Here is a 23,788-nt window from a genome sequence, read left to right as displayed (position 1 = left end):
ATCTGAGTCCTCATTTTACCTACCTCGGAAGGATGGAAGGCTGACTCAACCTTGAGCCTGGTGGGATGAGAACCTGCACTAATTGCAGGCAGCTGGTGTTACTTAAGGCTCTGCGCAGGGAAAGCTTTAGAGTGAATTAGGAAAAGTGAAAAAGTGAATTAGGAAAATAGGAAATGGTTGCTGGAATTGGGTATGTGTAGTTTAACGAAGAGAAGGGTGAAGGGTGACATGATAGCAGTGATCCAATATCTCAGGGGCTGCCACAAAGAAGAGGGAGCCAAGCTATTCTCCAAAGCACCTGAAAGCAGGACAAGAAGCAATGGATGGAAACTAGTCAAGGAGAGAAGCAACCTAGAACTAAGAAGAAACTTCCTGACAGTTAGAACAATTAACCAGTGGAACAACCTGCCTCCAGAAGTGGTGAATGCTCCAACACTGGAAGTTTTTAAGAAGACACTGGACAGCGATTTGTCTGAAATGGTATAGGGTTTCCTGCCTTAGCAGGGGGTTGGACTAGATGACCTCCAAGGTCCCTTCCAACTTCTTCTTCTTCTTCTTCTTCTTCTTCTTCTTCTTCTTCTTCTTATTATTATTATTATTATTATTATTATTATTATTATTATTATTATTATGTTTAATCCACTTGCACTGTTTTATGTTTACATGTTTGATGACAAACAGCCTTATGTTTATAAGTGACAGTTTTCCTACTAAGTACCTGCATGTCATAAGCATTTGAATTAAAATTACCATATTAAAATCAAATCGGATGTTTTTTTAATTTTTATTTGGTGTACGTTGGAAGAGGGGTAGTCTTATACGGCGAGTATAGCCCAAATCCTATAATTTAACAGGAAATGTAGGGGGTCGTCTTATACGCCCAGTCGTCTTATACGCCGGAAAATATGGTAATTCATACAGGATAGAAGATATTTCCAAAGAAAGCAACTTTTGCAAGAACGTCCTCCATTGTAATTGGAGATTGTGGTAGCATCAGTCATTCTATTTTCTTTTATAACCTCTGGCTAGCTGGCATGTTGCAATCCAGGTACCATCAACTAGTACAAACCTCTGCAAAGCACCTAGATCCAAAAAAAGGTTCTAGAAAATAAAAGAGAGATCTGGATTAAACCCAATGGGGTTTTTGGAAGAATGTTTGCCTGTTCAGGAAAAAAAAGACAAAGATAAATTGGGGAAAACCTAAGAGATGCTAGAAGGAATGTTTCAGAACAGTTCAACCATGTACCTCATGGGAAATACATCTATATTTTTAATATAGCCATTTTCTTCTGCTACCATTGAGCCATTTTGTGAAGAACAATACCTATAGTAAGGTCTTAAATGAGCCTCCAACTGAAAAATATTGGGAATTATTGGATTGCTCCATTTCTGCTGTGAGAATCTTTGTTGCAGACTGATTAATTTGGCATTTCAATAGAATGTTTGCAGATTTTTATTTTTATATAAATATTTACTTAGAGGAAACCAAAAGAGATTAGACAATCACTGGGAGATTTTCTTTGCTATTCCCACACCATCAGAAATTAATTACAGATTAGGTAAAACTGTTTTAACCCCCCCCCTTTTTAAACTTTGGTTTACTTGTTTCCCTTAATGTTGAAACAAAGTGCACTTTCTGGGGAGCCTCCAGGCACACTAAAGACCACTCCAGAACCAAACTAAACCCTGTCAATTTCAGTGACATATCCATACCTAATCCTTTGAAAGAGCGTAAAGCCACAATATGATGATGATGGCAGTGGTGGTGATGATAATAGTGAGGATGGTGGTGATAACATTGGTATGGCCTGCATCATGGATGCGGGAAGTACCAGGTTTTCACTGCTTTGGAAAATGTTTGGGGTTTCCCCCCCCCTTCTTTCTTGTTATTATGCTAAAACTATTTTACTGCTTACCTTTGTTATAATACATATATTTCTTTTATTCAAAATAGAAAATTGAGCTGCTAATTTTTGTTCAGAGAAATGGGTAGAAAAAATTATGGGAGGGAAGAGGGTACCAGGACTTTTTTAGCATTGTTTTTACATTTCCTTCTGCTGTTACAAAATAGGTAAAGCATGGATGGATGGTAAGACAGCTGGCACTGAAAAGATAGGCTAAACAAAAGAATTTTATAAAGCTATTAAAGTGCCATGTGCTTCAGTCATCAGCCATGTATCCTTTAAAATGTTATTAATTACTTTTATGAAGAGAAGGAGGGAATGTTTTTCAGATTTTAAAATTATATAAAACTGGGTGAAAAAGCCAGCACCCTAGAAGGCAGAAATAAAATTCAAGCTCATCTTGCTGTTAGAGAAATGGGACAAGAATAATAGTATGAAATTTAACAGAGACCAAATGCAGAATTCTTCACTTAAAAAGCAAAAGTCATATGCACAAGTACGGGATGGAAGATATTTATTTTGATAACAGTATTTCTGTAAAAGATATTGGAACAGTAATTGAATATAATTTTGTAGTATGTAATTGCTAAAATGTAAATGCACATTTTGACCACACAACAAAAATATAGTCTTATAAATCACAGAACATAGGTTCACTTTATTCCAAGAAGCAATGGATGAAAAGTAATCAAGGAGAGAAGCAACCTAGAACTAAGGAGAAATTTCCAGGCAGTTAAAACAATCAGTGGAACAAGTTGCCTCCAGAAGTTGTGAATGCTCCAACACTGGAAGTATTTAAGAGACTGGACAACCATTTGTCTGAAATGGTATAGGATTTCCTGCCTGAGCAAGGTCCCTTCCAACTCTGTTATTCTGTGTTGGGCAAACCTCCATTTGGGTATTGGTCCATATCTGGCAGAGCATTTTAAGAAAGATTCAAATACACAGGGACAGGTTCAGAGAAGGTCCTATGAAGTGTGAGGTTGAAGAAACTGGTAATGTTTATTCTTGAGAAGAGTAGATTTCTCTTCTCAAGCAACTGGGTCAGGACACAACAATTGCATTTTTCATTTCTCCCAAATCATATCACATCAGTATGAGCTACAGAGTAATGGATGTAAGTTACAAAAAGGCATATTCTGATTGAAAAACAAATGCTATTAGTAAAAGTAGTAAAACAGTATAATCAATTACTCAGACAGGCAATAGATTCACTTCTATTGGATATTTTCTACCAAGAGGCAGATGACCATCTTTCATGGAAGTTATAATTTGGATTCCTGCATTCAGCCAGACATTGGAGTGATTGGGCTAAATTGCACCTTCCAACTTTGTTTCTAGGTTTTAGTTCAGGTATTCAAGGACCAGCTTACAACTCCTTTGCTTCCTAAATTCCAGTTGCTCCTCAGAATTATTGCTTGTGGGATGAAAGAGCAGGTCCCCAGAGCTTTTAAATCATCTTGTAAAAGTATTGCACACTTTCTTCTAATGTCCAGGGTGAAAACTGACCAAATTTAAAGGAAGAATTAAAAACATATGGAAACAAACTAAGGTGCTTTTCAGCACTAATGAAAGTGAAAATGAAATCAAAGACAAATGTTCTGGCTAAGCTCAATTTTCAGTATGCAAGAAGCCATGACTGAGATGTGGGAAAGAGAGATTTCTGTCACTTATCATCAGAGATATAATAGACAGTATGCAATAGATATCAGTTACAGATAATCTGCAGCTCAATTTTTCAAAGATTATTTTCTTATAAAATGATAAATTAGGAGGGGGGAGACACTCAAAATAAAAAAGCAAAACTTAATAAGTGCCAAAAAGAGAGACACTGAATGTACACCTGCAAAATTTGTCAGAGTTATTTATAGTAACTTTTTATTGATGCTCCCTGCTGTTTGCAGATATTCAACCTTTTAATGTCTGTCTTTACTTCATTTTCAAGTGTATACATTTCTCCCCTGCCAATTTTGGGAAAGGGGGAGAGCGGAAGAGAAGTGGACTTCTGTTTCCTTCTTGATTAGTATTCTAATAATAAACAGACCTCTTCTCTTTGCTTAAGCAGAAATAGAAAATACAGCATTTGTTTCAAGAACTAGATTTTTTTTGATCAAGGTCTTCATTTCCTTGATGCTTGGCAAATGGATGCCACAAATTGATTTTTCCACTATAAAGAGGTAACTATGTTTTAAACATGATTGCTATGTTACTATAATTATCACATATTTATGTAGAAAAAGGAGAAAACCCCACAACTGCAGAATTCAATTTATTCAAAAATGTCAGTATCCAAATGTTACAATTTCTGAAAAAGTAATAAAATATTCTTCTTTTGCCCACACTAAAGGATGGAATTCATTTTAATTGTTGATTTTAATAGTGAAACTTTGTTTTATGGTTAGTCATATGTGACTCCTAGAAGACATGGAACAGAAATTGGATAAAGTTCCAAAGAAGAATTTTTGTAATGGGAAAGCATGAATTCAGATTATTCAAGCTGTATCTAATACTATAGAGGGAAGATTAAGGCTGAATTTGCTAGTTTTATCTCTTATGATAAAATAGCATGTTTACTAGTATTGGACTATTCCTACACAGAATTAGAATAATTTACCTATAAAATTGGCTAAAACGAAAGGAAATCCTCTTAAAATGTTATTTTTATGAGAAAAAGCAGAAATTAACATTAGCAGCCTTAATTCATAAAAATGAATGGAAAGTAATAGACATATTCATTTCTTATACGGAACTATAAAAACTTTTTGAAAAGTAGATTAGAGTTGATTACATTTTAAGCAGAATCAATTAAAGTCAATAAGGCCTTTGTCTATTACAGTTCATTTGTATCCGAATTCTTTTCAGCAAACTAGACTGGAGAAAATGAACAGACATAACAAGGATACAGAAACTTCTGATTTATTGTAGAATGTCACTGCACGTTTTTTTTATGTTCGTCAGAAAGTTCATTTCTAACTGTACATTTTCCCCTGTTCTCTGCACCTGTTGTGATAACTTATCTGGTAACCATAGTGAATCCCATATGACTAGCTATGTTATGGTTTCAGTCTGTTTAGTGCGCATGTCTAGAGAAAGTTCTGGGTTGTTATCTGTATTGTTTTTTTTTCCTTTGCTGTTACTGACTGTTACGTTAGGATGTAGCCCAGCTAGCTCTGTATAATATATATTTAGTTTTTATATTTTTGTAAGTAAAAGGTATTTAGTAAGATTATGCGTCTTGTTTTTCTTGCCTTCCTGCAAGTGTATCATGCATTCTCTGAAGCACGGTCCGTCGCCCTCTACAAAGGTGATTTTTACCTTGACATTTTGGTATCGAGGATGGTTTGATTTATGTTTTTGGAGATGCATGTTTCTGCGGCTGTTATCAGTTAGTTAGTGCTAGTGAGGCAGCGGTGATTAACTGCTGAAACATGTCAGGAAGGAAGCCACGGCTGAAAAGGAGTCTTTCTGTGGGCCAGCTCCCTTCGACTTTAAAAACTCCGATAGCTTCGGCCACACGCCTTGGAGAAGACGCACCTGCTCCTGTCTACGATGCAAGGTCAGTCACTCCTTTTTCTACTTTTCCAAGCTCCCTGGCAGCTGCTTTTGGAAATGTTCACACTCCAGGGGCTCAAGATGAATTTCAAAGGCTTGGAGTGAAACCTAAAGTTCAGCCGAAGAAAATTCCTTCTGCTCTTTCAAGCCTCAAGCAAACTATGCGAGATAGGGCTATGCAAGGCTACTGTGAACAAATTGGGGTTTTTGAAAGGCGTTTGCAGCAGGCAAAGAAATATGTGTCAATGGTTCAGCAATATGAGAGGAATTATGAGCATGAACCGGCCATATTGCCACACCCACAAGGAGAAGCCATATTGCCTCCTTCTTCCCCAAAGCCTAAGTCACGCCCATCATTGAGTGTCATGCAAGACGATTGGGAACCGGAGGCTCCTATGTCACATGATTATGGGCTGTCCCAAAGGACATACAGAGCCACAGTGATGCCTGAAGCAAATGTTATAGCACCATCTACTGGTGAAGCTGCATTAAGACATAAATTGGAGCTCTCACTCTCGCAATTGTCTATGGAGGAGTCTTTGCTCAGAGATACAAGATTTCTGCCGTTATCTGAGGCTCCAGTCCCTGATGGTGCTAGGATTCCTGTTAATATTGCTTCTATGCAAGCCCCTCTACCTGGCAGAGCACAGCCATATTTAACCCACATGCAATTGCCACCGGGTTCTTATATGCGAAGGCCAGTGTCATCTGCAGATTATGCTAATGCACCAGCCCCAGCGCCAGCGCCTCCTGCTGGCCAGGGTGGAATAGCAGCTCAAAGACAGGCACAGCCAGCACCAAGACTACCGGCAGCTTCAATGCAACTGCCGCATGTCCAGGCACAGGCACAGACGCCACTGGTGCCCCCTGCAGGTTATGGTCGGATTGCACAACCTGCACAGCCAGTACCTCAATTGTATATTCCTCATCAAACACCTTCCATTGTACCACTGGCTGGTGATTCAAAATTAAAGAAGTCAGGACAGAATTACAGGGCATGGGTCAGTGAGGTTGGACTTTTGTTACGCAGAGAAGGTACTCACATGATGGTGTTTAATCCTCCTGCCCAGCCATGGACTCCTGACATATGGGACTTGGATAATAGAGCATGCACAACATTATTGATGTCAATGGACATTGAATTGCAGCTCACGTTTTCACATGATGCAACTGCCCAACAAATTTGGACTCAGTTAGAAACATGTTATCGGCCTACATCAATTGAGTCTACATGTTTGCTTTTGTCTGAGTTCCATGGTTCCAGATTAAAACCTGGTGAACATATTGGAGCACATTTGACTAAAATGAAAGGTATTAGAAAAGAACTGGGTGAAAAAGGCTATCCTATTGATGATTTTCAAATGATCAGCATTATCATCAATTCTTTGAATCATGAGTGGAAAGATGCTATTTCCAAGATTAATCAAGTGCCTATTGCTCAACGCACAGTGGATCATGTATGCAGGATCTTAGCCGAAGAAGAGGCACTTATGCAAGCTGCGCCACATTTAAGGGAACCACCTGCATCAAGAGCTTCAGCGAGGCGTGCCTTCCGTGGAAGTACCAACGTTCCAAGGATGCCAAGATGCTACATCTGCAATCGTGTGGGACATGCCACCCGGGATTGTCCCCAACGAGTTCCAGCGCCCGTCACATACCAGCCCAGAGGAACAGATTCCAGAGGAGGCAGAGGTAGAGGCGGACGACAAGGTCGTGGTCGTGGTTCTAGGCGTGATTCACAAGCTCCACTTGTCACATTGGTTGTGACCAACGATCCACAGCCTCAACCAGAGTACGACAGACGACTTCTTTGGACTTTGGACAGTGGAGCAGCATTACATGTTACCTACAGAAAAGAGCTTTACACTGAGATGCACGAGCCTGAACCTGAACTTCGTGAACTTTACTCTTTTTCCAATCATCCTGTTCAGGTCATGGGAAAAGGAACTGTTTATATTGAAGAGCTCGGTGCTCTCATTCCAAATGTTTACTATGTTCCGTCTGCCAGTAGTAATTTGCTTAGTCAGAGTCATTTGTCTAGGTTTTCTCATTTTCAGGTCCACCATCTTGAAAAAGCAAGTTATATAGTCAAAGACGGAGATATTGTTGCTGAAACCATGTTGATTGGTGGTGTTTATTATTTAAAACCAAAGTCTAAGCAGCAAGAGCAGGCAAGTATACACGTTCCAAAAAGCACAGGCCCAGAGAGAGACGTCCCAGAGAGAGATCCTGTTGCTACTCCAAAGGTTCCTAATAATGATAAAAATACAAAAAAGACACAGGTTGCTCACAGCAAGCCTGGGGTTCCTAATAAAAATGCTAATGTTGAGAATTCACTAACAGGTAAACCTTTGCATTCCAGGTGTATCCATAAGTGGCACAGAAGATTGGGTCATGCCAGTTTCCGTGTTCTGAAGAAGATGCCAGAGTTCGCAAGAGGTTTGGATCTAAAGGGGTGTAAGGTGTTCTTGGACTGTGCTGTCTGCAAGAAAGCCAAATCCAAGGCAGCAGCAATTCCAAAACGCGCTACACGCCTGTCAACACGCATTTTTGATTTGGTACACACTGACATAGTTGGTCCTTTTGCACCCACACTTGGTGGTAAAAGATATTTCTTGACAATCGTTGATAATTATTCTAGATATGGATATGTATATCCTATGAAAGAAAAATCTGAGACCTTTCAGATCTTTAAAGACTTTGCTAGTCTTGTCTATACCCAATTCGAGGTCAACATTGCCAGAATCCAGAGTGATCGCGGTGCTGAATTCATGTCTCAGCGTTTCCAGGACTGGATGCGTGAGAATGGGATAGTACATCAGACATCCGCTCCTTATACTCCAGCTGAAAATGGGGTGGCAGAACGCAGAAATGGGGTTTTGCAAACCATGATGCGTTGCCTCCTTGAAGATGCTAACCTCAGTCTTCCATACTGGGGTGAAGCTATCAAATATGCTAACCATATCATCAACCGTATTTGGAGTAGTGCGATAAATCAGACCCCTTATTTCATGTTGTATGGACACAAGCCTGATCTCTCACATCTCCATATTTTTGGTTCCTATGCTATGGTGAATATTCCTTTAGCCCAAAGAAAGAAAGGGGGTCCTGCAGCAAAAAGGATGAGATTTATGGGCATTGATGATAATTCAAAATGGAGCAAATACATTGACTCTCATCATGTTATTGTGGTTTCACAATCTGCTACTTTTGAGGAAGATGCTGACTGGTCCAGGATTCATTCTAACGATCCTGGAGTTTATTTTCCCAGAGATGATGTTGCTGATGCCACACAACCTGATGATCAAGATTCACAGGAGAATGTTCCTTCCACGAGTTCTTCTCAACCTACTGTTCCGTCTTCGCAAGCCGCCGATGTTGCTGCTGGCGACGATGAAGACGAGGACGACACGGAAGAAGAATGGACGGTTGGCCCGAGACGTTCCAAGAGGTCCACAAAGGGAATCCCTCCAAAACGGTACTCATGGCAAGTAACAAAAACACCTGTACCTTTGATTTGTAATGTTACACTTCCACCTGAGAAGTTCACACAGATCAAACATCTTCCTGAATCAGAACAAGATAAATGGTTTGAGGCAATGCAGGCTGAAATGGACAGTCTAAAGAAACTTCAAGTGTTTACGCCTGCAAGCCCTCCAGCAAACAAGAAAGTTATTGGTACTCGATGGGTCTACAGGATCAAAAAGAAGCCGAATGGTGAGTCGTTGTACAAGGCCAGACTCGTAGCCCAGGGTTTCGCTCAACGTTATCCTGAGGACTATACAAATACATACCCACCCACGGTGCGAACTGAAAGTGTGAAAATTGCTTTAGCCACTGCAACTATCCTTGGCCTGGAAGTGTTCCAGTTCGACGTTGAAACGGCTTATCTTCACGCTGATCTTGACGAGGACATCTACGTCAAAGGTCCTCCAGGTTTCCGACAGCAAGAAGGGGATACCTGGTTTCTACACAAAAGTCTTTATGGTCTGAAACAGTCTGGTTTAATGTGGTACTTATGTCTTTCTGACAAACTAAATTCAATGGGCTTTATTAAGTCCGAAACAGATGAATGCGTGTTTACTAAAAGATCCGGTAATAGGTATGAGATAATTCTTGTTTATGTCGATGGTATTGTTTATATTGGTCCAAATAAGCAGATGAGTGAGGTTTTTGCTAAAGCTTTACAAAAGTTTTTCACGTTGAAGTGTTTAGGGTGTATTAACACTTATTTAGGTGTTCAAATTGCCAAAACTCAGAAGGGGTTTAGTCTCACACAAGAAGAGAAGATTGAACAACTGTTACATCACTGTAACATGGAGGACGCTAAGCCTGTGAGTATACCCATGCAAACTGACTTTCACATTTTGGCACATGAACCAAGTCCTGAGTTCGAAGATCAAACACTATATCGCTCAGTCATTGGGTCGCTGCTGTATATTAGTAGTTGGACTAGACCCGACATTGCACTTAGTGTTAATCTTTTATCACGACACGTAGGCAAGGCAAAACAGTTTCATTGGACATGTGTTAAAAAGTTATTGAGGTATCTAAAACACACCAAAGACATGAAGTTGTTGTTGGAACCCACACATACTGACTATGCAGAGTTATGTTGTTATGCAGATTCAGATTGGGCGAGTGATAAGAAGTCACGGAAAAGTACATCAGGTTACATGATGTTCTTAAATGGATGTCCTGTTTACTGGCATGTGCGTAAACAGAATCTTGTTTCTTGTTCCTCTACAGAAGCTGAGTATGCTTGTGTGTCTGATGCATGCAATTCTTTAACCTGGTTTGATGCTTTAGTCACAGATATCTGGACACATCCGATTCGACCGATTACAGTGATGGAAGATAATGAATCTGTGGTTTATATTTCTGAAACACGTTTTACAGGTTCAAGGTCCAGACACATTGACATCCGATATCAAAACATAAGGCAACTGGTGAAACAAGGTTTTGTGTCATTACAGTATGTGCCTACACGTGATCAAATTGCTGACATGCTGAACAAACCACTTCCTACAGCCCAGCATGAGTATCTGCGTGAGAAGATGTGCCTTACTTGAGTCTTCACTTTGCTGACGAAAGAAGGGGAATGTCACTGCACGTTTTTTTTATGTTCGTCAGAAAGTTCATTTCTAACTGTACATTTTCCCCTGTTCTCTGCACCTGTTGTGATAACTTATCTGGTAACCATAGTGAATCCCATATGACTAGCTATGTTATGGTTTCAGTCTGTTTAGTGCGCATGTCTAGAGAAAGTTCTGGGTTGTTATCTGTATTGTTTTTTTTTCCTTTGCTGTTACTGACTGTTACGTTAGGATGTAGCCCAGCTAGCTCTGTATAATATATATTTAGTTTTTATATTTTTGTAAGTAAAAGGTATTTAGTAAGATTATGCGTCTTGTTTTTCTTGCCTTCCTGCAAGTGTATCATGCATTCTCTGAAGCACGGTCCGTCGCCCTCTACAAAGGTGATTTTTACCTTGACATAGAAAAGCTAAGACACATTATATAAGGCGTGGAGCAGCTGCTATGTTTTAAATCAAATATAAATTCTAATTATATTGTAATCCACATTCTTTTCCCCAGTGATTGTATTTGAAGGAATAGAAGTGATTTCTTTTTAAAGACTACAATGGAGCATTTGTATCTGTTGCTTCTTTTGGTAATATCAAGATGTAGACTCAAAAGCTATTTCTTTTAAGTGTGTGACAAATGATTCCCACACACATCACAGTGATTTCACTGTTATCTACTCTAAACATTAAGTCCAACCCATTACCAACTGAATTTTTTTTTAAAAAGACCATAAATGTATGACAAAATGTAATTAATTTTATGCAAGATTTTATGGAATTAAGTCTTTTTTTAAAAAAAATCAATATGGTGTGTGTATGCATGTATGTCTGCATGTATGTATATATACATATATGTATATAAAAATAAAATCAACTGCTACTTCTCACCTCTACCCCATCTTTGAAAACATTTATTAGCTTTAAATCAGTGGCTGTTTGTTATCCCTTTACTGCCTTCAAACTCTTTTATGGCCTCATAGAAATCATGCTAATAAGATTCTGCTGCAAAATACCGTACAACAGAGATGTACATAAAATGGAAATAAAAAGATGGCATGTAAGCCATCAAGTACGAATAACACATGAGAAAGGCGAGAAAAAGAAGAAAAAAACCCTTTCCAAACTGCTGCAGAAAAACCCAGCCTCTCATCTCAATATGATGTCATTGTACTACTGCTTCCCTTTTGGCTGTCAAATGGTGGCCTGCCCTTGGTTTAAATAGAGAAAGTACCTCTATGCTCTTGTAAGCCACCTTTTGCTACCACCACCCTTAAGAGTTTCAAATCTTACTTGTTAATAGTAACAAGCAATAGTTATAAATAAACAAGATATTTCATATTATTTTCATATTAGAAAAATAAATTAAAAATATGTAATCGGTCAGGAAGGACACTTATTTATTGATCAACAATGGAGTTCTTACAGTCCAATCTCCAGGAACCAATGAATCTCACCAACTCTTGCACTCAACTAGAAGGATGTGGTTTCACTTGGGCTTATCGAGAAGTAACCCCCTCCTTTCCCTATGTTAGAAGATATGGTTTGCATCAATTGGGGAAAAAATAGTTTGAAAAAACTATGTGGGAAAGCCTAGAATGGGATCGACATCTCAAGATTATGCTAGATAAGCAGGGAAAGCAATTGCTGAAAAACTATTATAAACTTTTAAAAAACATTTTGTTTTTTACTTGCTTTTCAATAGATATAGTAGGAATCTTATGTATGAAGAATTATTTTACATCATTTCTGAAAAGTCACTTATACCACTAGAGGGCAGTCTCGTAATTTTGTGCAGCATATATTTTCTATTTTTAATTAAAAGATATGCAGGCTGCAATATAGATGGATCATAATTGACAAGGAAAGACAAAAGATTGTCTCTTCAAACAAAAACTAACAGAACCAAGCACATCTAAGGATTATGCTTTCTTTTGTCTAAAACACTGTGCTAATTGACTGAATTTACCTTTTTTTATGAGGAAGCTTAAACTAAAGCAGACTACCAAACTGTCGATTCAACACTGCTCACTGTTACTCTGCATGACATCTGTCACATACAATATTTTATTCACATTGCTTAAATTGCTAGCTACAGCTCAATGGTGCCCTAGCATTGTGTAGAATTTCCTGCAAAAGGCAAAAACAGAAGAAAAAGAGGAATGCTGGGTGCCTGAACTTCGGTATGATTCCATGTGCTCTGTAGAATCTCATTCTGTGGAAAGCAAACAGGTATTTCTTCATTTCAGAAAAAAATAATGATGTTCAATTTTGCTTTGAGTCTCTTTCATGCAATCTTCAATTTGCAATAGGGCTGAATGTCACCCAGACCAAGCCCTATTTGCTTAGTTCATTCCATCTTGACAGATAGAACAGGACACAACCTATACCATCTCTCTGAGGTTGGGAGAGGTGGGGTTGGAAAAAGCACAAAGGGGGGGCTCTTTTCTGTAGGGGACAGCCTGCTTTCAGGAAACAGTCAACGTGTCAGCCCACAGCAGACTCACAATCACAGTGATAGAGCAGCCACAGTTGAACACAGGTTGCCAAGCTCAGTGGTTTGTATTGGTTCAAAGACATTCCATAATTTGATTATGCATATGATTTAATTCAAAAGTAGCACCCAAAAATGTTCATTCAGCTCAGCCATATGAAAAAATAATAGTAAAGCAACATAGACAAGTACTTCAACCATATTTTTGTTGGCTTCTATACTACAAAGTAGATTTTGCTAACAATGTTTACATTCATATACTTTACATAGCTTTATGACCATCCCTGGAGCTATATTCTAACAACAAATTATATTGCCTTTACAATACAACATCTTTGTGAAAAATAATTCACTTTCAATTAAGATACTGGGATTTCTGAAAAACCTGTATTTTGTACAAAAGGATTTTTTAAAAACAAAAGTCTCACAGATAACTGTATACCATGGGTTACAAACCATACCTACACATACATTTCACAAGAAACAAGGAAGCACAGCTAATTCTTTATTATAGCATATGCTCCTAGCAGTGCTACACAGGATGCTACCAAATGCATGACAAAGCCAGTATCTTTTTAAAACATGAAAGGCTTCAATTAAAATGAGTCACAACCAGAGCTGAAGATGATGTTCAGGGTAACTAGCAGATCCTCAAATACTGTATATTTGCCTTTGTTCTGCCTGAAATATTTAGTTTTAAGCAATGCTGTGGAAACAGACCTGCATTTTAAAAGATCCATCTAGCTGATGCATCTACGGATTTAAAAAAAAAAAAGTCATCCCAAACTAAAATAATCTATTTACAGTCTAAGGCATTTCTACAGAATGAATTAAAAAAGGAAGGTAAAAATTAAAAGGAAGGAAAGGCAAAGTGGGAGAAAACTGTTGACATGTAAAACATTCTGTAATTTGCTTTCTCTTTCCTTTTTTAAAAAAGTATTGTGTTCAATCTAAGTTAATGCGAAGGCGAGAGGAATTATTATTTAACCATGAAGGGATGAAAGGGTTAACTGTAAAATACACGTCAAGATTTTAATAAGGATTAATAATAAAAAGCCTCAGCCTGCCGCTTTCACTAGATTTTGTAGTGGTGGCTTTTCCCTTGCTTAGGGCAATCCATCTGTTAATTTTGACTTGCAATGCAGTTAAGCTCTTCCTTCTTATTCTCTCTCTCCCGCCTCTGCACACCCATAACCAAATAGACTAGAATAGCTATGAGGAGGCTGGCACATGTCTTACAGAAATAGAACAATTCTTTTCAGAATCTCTTAGGTGAAGATCAGTTGTGCTGTCATGGTGTGGGATCTCTTCCCTGTTGCACACAAAAGCAATCTGGTGTACGTACAATGGAGAAATTAGTACAATGAAACCCTTGGCAATAAAGTTATTTATACCTATTTTATGTGCATGTGTAAAATCTATGCATATTTTAATGCACTGATTTTTGAGCTCTAGCACTGAATGGGTGAAATGAAAGGGGGGGAAAAGCAGTTGATCTTGGCTGTGACAGAGATTAGTAAATATTCATTGTTAACAACTGATCTGCACTCTGACCAATGCCAATATTCTCACTGGGCCAAACTAGCCTTGTTTTCAATAAAAGCAGTGAAGTACCCTCTCCCATGAGCCCTGTTAGACTGACGCTGCAGTTGGAACTGTCATCTTCACACAAAAGCAAAGGGGCTGGGCTTTACAAATGCAAAGCCTAATTGGGAGATCTCCATGTCTGTACCCTTGACATTTATTTAAACCTCATCAAAAAAATAGGAAATAACCAAACTAATTAGCAGACTGGCATATAAACTATTATTTGTTGGGGTAGAAAGCATATTCATATTCAGCTCTAGAAAACAACAATATTATTAATGACAATGTGAAAAACAGCATCAATACAATCTTCCAGCAGGAGGATGAGTTTGATTTTTATGCACTGTTTTATAAGGGCAACATACCAGCCCTAAATTACTAATATCTTTTTTAATTTGAACAAATATAAAGGGAGAAATACTGTGCCTTAAAATCCAATTGAAGAGCCAGGACTACATTGAAAAACGTATGTACCTGTATAGAATCTACATAGGTAAATTTTGCAGCAGAACTATTAAAGTGTGGCTGAATAGAATTCAATATTAGCATAAGTGACACAAATATATTAATTAGTAATTGATATATGCAATAGAATACGCAGACCATTTCACTGGCTACTGAAGATTTCCAGACTTCACTTTTCAATACAAAATCCCTATCAAGGAATTCAAGCTCACCAATGTTATTTGAGATATATTAGGTAAAGGTAAAGGTTCCCCTGCACATGCATGCTAGTCGTTTCCAACTCTAGGGGCCGGTGCTCATCTCCGTTTCAAAGCCAAAGAGCCAGCGCTTGTCCGAGGACATCTCCGTGGTCATGTGGCCGGCATGACTAGACACCAAAGGCGCACGGAACACTGTTACCTTCCCACCGGAGTGGTCCCTATTTTTCTACTTGCATTTTTACCTGCTTTCGAACTGCTAGGTTGGCAGAAGCTGGGACGAGTAACAGGTGCTCACTCTGCTACGTGGCACTCGGGATTCGACCCGCCAAACTGCCGACCTTCTGATCGACAACAAGCTCAGCGTCCTAACCCACTGAGCCACCGCGTCCCTTTGAGATCTATTAGCACAGGTCATTACTTTAGCAGTACAATCTATTGATCATTAGCCAGTCATTAATATCTGAGTGGTTTTTATATAGGATCTAGCATATACTCACTTTCTCTATCTATACACACACACACATATATTATACATATATATACACATACACATACATACATACATGTGTGTGTAGTATATATTGCATATCTATATATTGCTCACAACCCACCCATCTCAGCTCATCTTATTCTGGAAGCATTTTGCTCTCAGTATTAATGTAGTATGCACTGGTTCCAGGAAGCTATAATTGCTCTACATGTCACTGAACCTAATCCTATTATATTATTTATATAATATCTATATCTATATCTATATCTATATCTATATCTATATCTATATCTATATCTATCTATCTATCTATCTATCTATCTATCTATCTATCTATCTATCTATCTATCTATCTATCTATCTATCTATCTATCTATCTATACAGAGAGAGAGATGAGCCTTCCACATCCTAGTCAAATACAATTCTAGCCTTTACTGAGGAAACACTTCTTTAAAAGCACACAGTATTTAGGTAATTACATTTTCACTGCAGTTTATTTATTTGCATTTACATGCTGCCCAACTCTGAAAGCCAACTCCATTACTAAACAATTAATGATTCACCTTTATTCATAAGATGAAGTGCCAGGTTGGATATATTTGAGGAAGGTAGGGTACTAATTACTGTGTGTGTGTGTGTGTGTGTGAGAGAGAGAGAGAGAGAGAGAGAGAGAGAGGAGAGAGGGAGGGAGGGGGGGGGGAGAGAGAGAGAGAGAGAGAGAGAGAGAGAGAGAGAGGGAGGGAGGGAGGGAGGGAGGGAGGGAGAGAGAGAGAGAGAGAGAGAGAGAGAGAGAGAGAGAGAGAGAGAGAGAGAGAAGCAACCTTTTGTGGACCACTGGGCAGATTTGCGATTTTGAGAACATTTCTCAATGGCTACAAAAGAGTAGTTTATTTATTTTTAAATGCATTAACAGAAGAAAACAGGTGAGAGGGTTTCCAACTATGCTTTATAACATCTCTGTTACTTTTGTCTACTTGGAGCTTGTAGACAAATTTTAAAAGTAACTATCCATTGTTTTTATTTTCTAGACCTGTTTATTTGACTCATGTGAGCCCAGATACATTCTTGTAAATAAAAATAATGCTAATACATGCTTTCATTGGAGAAAACTAGCTTTCCATTGTATGTTTTAAAAGCAGGGGTCAGGGAACAAGGATCAATAGAGGGTTCATAATGCTTATTACTGCTGTGTATTCCCCATCCTGATTAACAAATACCTTGTTTGTTAATAACATCCAAAGGGAGAACATTTTTAATTACCTGTGCAAGTCGCCTTTTTTCTGTGTTCTCTCTTGGAGAATTAGGAACGGTACAGAATGGAGCATATTGTGCAAAACCTGAGCTACAAATTCCATAGCCATCTTCTCTTTCCTATAGAGAAAATTAAGACTGAAAAACTTTTGTGACTACACATTTTTATATCTAGTTAAACACATACACACCATTAAAAATTTTGCCACCTGAAAGATTTAAATGCTGGAGTAACAACTACGATATAATTTTTAAATATGATGAAGCTATCAAATAAAACAAAATTCCTTTCATATATTTGAGCCTTGACACCTGAGGAGAAAGCGAAATAGTGCTCAAACTGCTTGATTTAAAAATGAATACTGAACATACAATACACTGAATATATGAAGTCTTGATACGATGCCTCCCATACTTTTAAATGATACTCTTAGAAGGTTTAGGATGCTAAAATAATGCTGCCATTTACTGAACCCAGGAAACCTAAACAGACAACTATTCCTGCTGAATTATATTTCTCTGGTAAAAGTCACTTGCCTTAAATTCTCAGCCAGAAGCAAATGCTTCAATTGTGACATCAAAGTAATCAGCTTTATGAAAACATACATCCTGTTATAGATCTTTGAAGACTTCAGTTTTTTTCATGATAAATATGCAAACAATAAAGAGATTATTCAAGTAGATGCACAGAATGACAGAGAGTTGCCAGAGGGCTTGTTATAAAAAATGCATTGTTGAACAAAGGGCTAAGCATATTTCAAAAGTCATTAAAAACACAAATCTTGTGGGATTCATAAGGTATATACTTCAAACTGAAGCAAGAAACAAGGTAAGAAAGTACAAATTTTGCCACATACCTTGTGTTTCAACTTACTCTTCACCTCTTTTATTCCCTGTTTTGCATGATTTTTTGCCTGGGGGAAAGAAAAGGAATGGAAAAAAAACTAACTGAATCTGCAAAACAATGGTTTGATACTGCCCTAGATGAAGTAACATAGAATTTAAAATTAAAACCTTCGCATTGTTTGGTATATCAAAAAGAAATTGTTTTATTAATTTCATACAGGATTGCTAACAAGGTTTACATTAGGTGTGCAATAAGGTGTGCATTAATTGCTAATAAGATGTGCATTAAGAAATGGATTGTGGCATAGGCATAATTGTGTTATCAAAACACTCTAGTTAAATTGGTATTTCCTTAATGTAGCATTCTTATGAAATGGTGTATCGGCAGAAATAAACTCTTAGCTTGGCCACAAGTTGAATAGGAAAAAAAACCTCAGGCAGTAATATTCCAGTCTAGCGCTTTTTATATGCAGAGCCATGTCAGTGTTGTGTTTTTCATAGTTACTATTATTAGATTTACACTAAAGTTTCATGCCACCTCTTCACATCAGCCTGAATAAAAATGACAGTTATAGTTTGCTTTTTAAAACAGGTGAAATAATCACTGTAGAAGCAAAATAATTGTAAAGAAATGTGGTTTTTCTTTCAGAGGCAATTCTAACTTTAAAGAGGAACAAATAGTATTTCAATTCACTTTATCATTCAACTTCAAATTCTTGCACCCTATTCTTCAAACAACTATAATAGGTGGCTATTTTTCTATTCAAACTAAAAGCCAAATTATAGATAACATGTTTCCAACATGTCTGTTACTTAGGAGATTATGAAGTGTTCTTTATATTTGCGAACTACTCTCCCTAGGACCTAATCTAAATAGAAAATGCACCTAAATACAAATCTAACTTAGGATGAACTATACAGGAAAAACAACCAGCAGCCTATGACTCACACATGAATTTTAGCCCCGTTGTATTGTTCTCACCAAGCCCCTGCACTCTCCAAATTCCCCTAAACTGTGCAATGCTAAGCTCTGTTTTCTTTGCCAATTCATATTCCTTGTAGCATGTAAAGGCAAAAAAAAAAATGGGTGGGAGGGACAGGGGAATGGATTAAAAGACTACCTTATGTGAGCCATATTTGATATTTTAAAAACGTTTGCATGTATGCACTGCAGATAATTATATCCTCTAATTCAGGGGTTCCCTAAATTTTGCACCCAAGAGGTACGAAAACTTGGATTTTCAAAATTATAGTGTATATGCATAATTAGTTGCCGTTATGCATTAGCCTTGGTGGAGCAGTGGGCTAATGCCTCCTTAAGTAACACCAGCTGCCTGCAATTAGTGCAGGTTCGCATCCCACCAGGCTCAAGGTTGACTCAGCCTTCCATCCTTCCGAGGTAGGTAAAATGAGGACCCAGATTGTTGGGGGCAATTAAGCTGACTTTGTAATAATGCCGCTTGGGGGGTGTATGAAAGCCCTAATAAGCAGGCATATACATAGAATGAAGGCTACTGCTAAGCTTGTAAGCCGCCCTGAGTCTTCGGAGAAGGGCGGGATATAAATGGAATTAAAATAAATAAAATAAAAAATAAATAAAAATTTCAAACTTTTGTAAGGGGTGTGAGAATATATCAGAAGCATTTTAGGGGTGCAAGGTATAGAAAAGGTTGGGAGCCGCTGCTCTAACTGCACACTCAGCTATAAATGGGTGTCTCTAAACTTCATTGTTTTCAGCAAACTAACTTAAATTTCAACAGTATAGTGTACACAGATTGAATGTATCCCAATAAAAAACATGAATTTTTCTCCAGCAAGTGCATATTAAATATACAGATGTTGCTTGACTCCAGTATTCTGTGAGAAGTAAATATACATGTATGTATGTATGGTATGTATTTATGCTTAGTTGGTGTATATACAAGGCAACCTTCATGACTAATTGCCTAATGAGAATACTATGATAATCACCATACTTGATTTTCCACTGGCATCTGGACAGTATGTCTTTGAAGCCATTGTTTTAACTATTCACATTTCTGCAAAGTCATGACAGGACACCAAGATGGAAACTGAAAACTAAGATGTCCCTTAATTAATTAAAATTAATTTAATTAATTTTAATGCCCAGAAAATGGTACCAATGGGACAGTACATAGGCAATTTTTTAAGGATTCTCTTAAAAAATTAAATTCAGAAGTGAATACAGGAATAGATTCATCGTTACAAGATTATAATGACCAAATAGAAACCCAGTGGTGAAAAAAGAGCTATTTTTTACCATTCCATTAAAGAACTGTATATAAGTTATAAATGAACACATGCATTCACAGTACTTTGAATGTATTTACCTGAAATATGGCCTCAGTGTGATTTTGAATGATGTAAATTTAAAAATTCTCTTTGAAAATGAAAATAAGGAATCGATTTAGGAGCCTTGTTGGCGCAGTGGGCTAATGCCTCCTTAAGTAACACCAGCTGCCTGCAATTAGTGCAGGTTCGCATCCCACCAGGCTCAAGGTTGACTCAGCCTTCCATCCTTCCGAGATAGGTAAAATGAGGACCCAGATTGTTGGGGGCAATAAGCTGACTTTGTAATAATGCCGCTGGGCCCCCCCCAAAAGCCCTAATAAGCAGGCATATACATAGAATGAAGGCTATTGCTAAGCACATTGGTTTGTGCTTAAATTGTAAGCCGCCCTGAGTCTTCGGAGAAGGGCGGGATATAAATGGGATTAAAATAAAAAAAATTAAATTAAAAATTTATGATTGAAGCTCAAAGGACCAGGAAGCGATTTTCACACATCTCCCTGGTTTTGGTTCTCAGTGTTCCTTCACCCACAGCATCTTCCCAACACTAAATTTTCATATATTAAGGAAACTGGTTGTAGTGTGATGTACTGTTTAAAATGTTAGAATAGCATCAGGGAGACCAAGGTTTAAATTCACCAATTAGATAGCTCTTTGGTGTTAAGTATCCAGATTATATCCATCTGGAACAACCTCAGGGATGAAGTTGGATATTACTACAGTACTCACAAGATAAACTCACTGAATAATGTTCAGGTTCACCACACTCTGATTTAAGTTCAGAATAGTGTGGTAAATAGTGTGAACCTTAGAAATCAAACTGCTGGTGCACATCTTTAGGCAATATACACAAGAAATCTTAGTTATTTGTTAATGTTCACAAATTCACACTGATCCCTCATTCAACAAATACCTTCATTTTGTGTGGTCCATTAAATTATTAGTCATTGCTCTGCAATTTGATGACTAATACCTAGCCAATCCTTTGAAGCCATTATTGGCATAATAAAATTATTAATTTAAAAATGTTTCTTGCAAATCATGAACTCTGTACTGGATCATTTAACTGCAAATCAAATTCCCTTTCATCAAACTCAAATCAATATTCCAAACTTTGGTCTGACAAAAACTAAGCCTTAGCCAAAGCATGGTAACTTCAATTTACCAAAATACTCAAATCTGTAATGATTCTTCCTTCCGAGAAACATTTATTCATCAAAGAGTACAAAAGGAGTATTTGAAAGAGAAAACACAAGTCACTCACTAGTGAATTAGCCTAGGTTTCAACAAACAGTACAAAATAAAGATAATTCTGTTCTAATGTCTTCTTGCTTGTCAGTTAAATCCAGGTTTAGTGAACAACATAATCTTCCTAGGAACCAAATATGTTCATGATTTAATGAGAGGTCCATTTCATGTAATTTTAATAGGTCTACTATCTGATCCACTCCTGACTCACCCTCAATTTTACAAACATAAATTCAAAAATTAATTTATTTGGTAAACCATAAGGTAAAGAGATATGCTCTCTTAAAATTATTGAGAATAATAATATCCTAACTGATAGGCTTATTTTGTTCACTGCTATTAACAACTCACTATTAGTTCCCTTGAGGTGGGTGAACTCTGTCACTCCCTGTGTGTGTGTGTGTGTGTGTGTGTGTGTGTGTGTGTGTAATTTTTTTTGGGGGGATTGCTAACAAAGAATTAAAGGGAGACTAATATGGCCATTTCAAACTCATTTGTTCTCATCAGTCAGCCATACCCTTCTGAGATTCGAACCTGGGTCGATTGCACATTACGCAATTGTTCTAACCTCTAGGCCATAGGCTCTTTCTCGCTTTGTTAGCTGAGAGGCAAGGGAGATATGTGTTAAGTGTTTGTTAAGTATTTTAGAATACCTTGCTAGGCCCCAAACATATATATGGAAGATGACAGACACAATCCTGTCAACACGTAGTCAATCAGCCTTTTGCCAATAATTGGCAATTGTTATGCTAGATTTCTCTACTATAAACTTTTAGAGTGAATAAACCTGAAAAACATCTTGCCCCCAGAATAGGCAGGTTTCAGATCAAGACATTTCAGTATGGATCAATGTGCAGTTCTACACCATTTAGCATCCTTATATTGCTTTGATTGAGATTCTGTTCCCATTGGAGATTTTAGAAGAAATTAGTTATAACACCCATTGACTACTATCCAGGCTGATAATTTTGTTATATTAAAATACAATTACAGAAATTAGTGGCAGTTACAATGACCCATCCACATTATCCCTACTTTTTAAAGGAGATAAAGGATGTATTCTTGTAGGTTTAATTTCTATATTAATGGTACTATTGTGACCCTTTCTAAGCTAGAACTTATTCTACAACTCTAGCTATTTGAGCTGTCTCTGTTTCTTTATGTAGATAATGTAGTTATTTTATCTGTAAGTTAAGTGGGCCTAGGCAGTTGCCAAGTTCCTTTAGTGGTCTACTGCTCTAGAGAATGTCTTGAAATTAATTATTTAATTATTTTTAATTTAATTAATTATTTAAAACTAAATAAAACTATTTAGTTTAGATAAATAAAACTATTTAAAAATTTTGCGACTTCCGGTGGCTGCGCGGCGCCGGAGACAGCCTTCCCGGGCTGCCCGCGGCTCAGCTGAGTGATTTTCGCCCGAAACAGCGCCGATCAGCTGTTCGGGCGAATTTGAAGCCCCCTCCTCGGGAGAAGAGGAGGGGGTGAGGCCCCAGGTAGGGGTTGAGTTCTCCTGGGCCGCCTGAGCTTGTAGCTTGGGCGGCTGAAGGATTGAACTCCCCCGTAGCCTGGGTGGCTCCCAGCTGGTCAGCGTCTCTGCTCCGGACTTCATGGAGCAGAGCCAGGCGTCTGCGACCACCCCTGCCTGAAGGAAGGACTATGGAATAAAAGGAGCAGGCAGAGCGGTACAAGAGGAAAAGGTGAAGAGGATTATTATATTCTACTCTCTAGCTTGATGGACTTTTTAAACTTAAAGTGAAAGTGCGTCATAAGTGAAAAAGATGGCGGCTAAACCTCCCTCAAAAACTCTTCGGAGTGCTGGAACTTCTCCGGTACAACAATCATCATTGCAGGCGTTGCATCTTCCTGATGTATTGACATCGAAGGATTTACAAGATGCTCTTGAAAAACATGCCCAGGTAATTCTGGAATCAATGGGTGATAAATTTGCACAGATGGAGGCGAAATTGGAGAAATTGGAGGAGAGAATGGAAGAGAGGATGGAACAGAAGTTCAGGGTGATGAAGGTAGACATTTTGTCCTCAGTGTATAAAGTGGCTGAATGTGTGGAAGAACTGGAGGAAAAAGTGGAAGATTTGACTCAAAAGAATGCCATATTAGAAGCAAAAGTACTGGAGAATGAAGATTTAAGAGACAAAATGGACAGAGAATTGAGTCTTGCACAATATTACCAGATGCAGTTTGCTGTTAGAATTAGAGGTTTAAAAGAGAATATTAAGGAAGATCTAAAGCAGCTGATTTCTGAGGCTCTGGAAGTGGTATTGAATCAGCCAGCATTTGAAATTAAGGGAGGCATGGATAAAGTGTTTCGTGTGAATTCATGGATTGCAAGACAG

At 37.9% G+C, this 23,788-nt stretch overlaps 1 protein-coding gene across 1 annotated transcript in view; it reads right to left on the bottom strand.

Annotated features, from left to right (window-relative positions):
• Positions 1-23,788, bottom strand: part of DENND1B (DENN domain containing 1B) — a 219,192-nt gene that overhangs the window by 13,314 nt on the left and 182,090 nt on the right. Inside the window, exons 18-19 of the mRNA XM_081323441.1 lie at positions 17,885-17,941; positions 17,037-17,147 (exon numbers count right to left, since the gene is read on the bottom strand). Coding sequence (XP_081179567.1) covers positions 17,037-17,147; positions 17,885-17,941 — 168 coding nt within the window. The remainder of the gene's footprint in view (positions 1-17,036; positions 17,148-17,884; positions 17,942-23,788) is intronic.

The sequence above is a fragment of the Vipera berus genome (assembly GCF_964194415.1).
Source record: "Vipera berus genome assembly, chromosome: 3".
Lineage (NCBI taxonomy): Eukaryota > Metazoa > Chordata > Lepidosauria > Squamata > Viperidae > Vipera > Vipera berus.
This window is presented reverse-complemented; position numbering and strand designations above follow the sequence as displayed.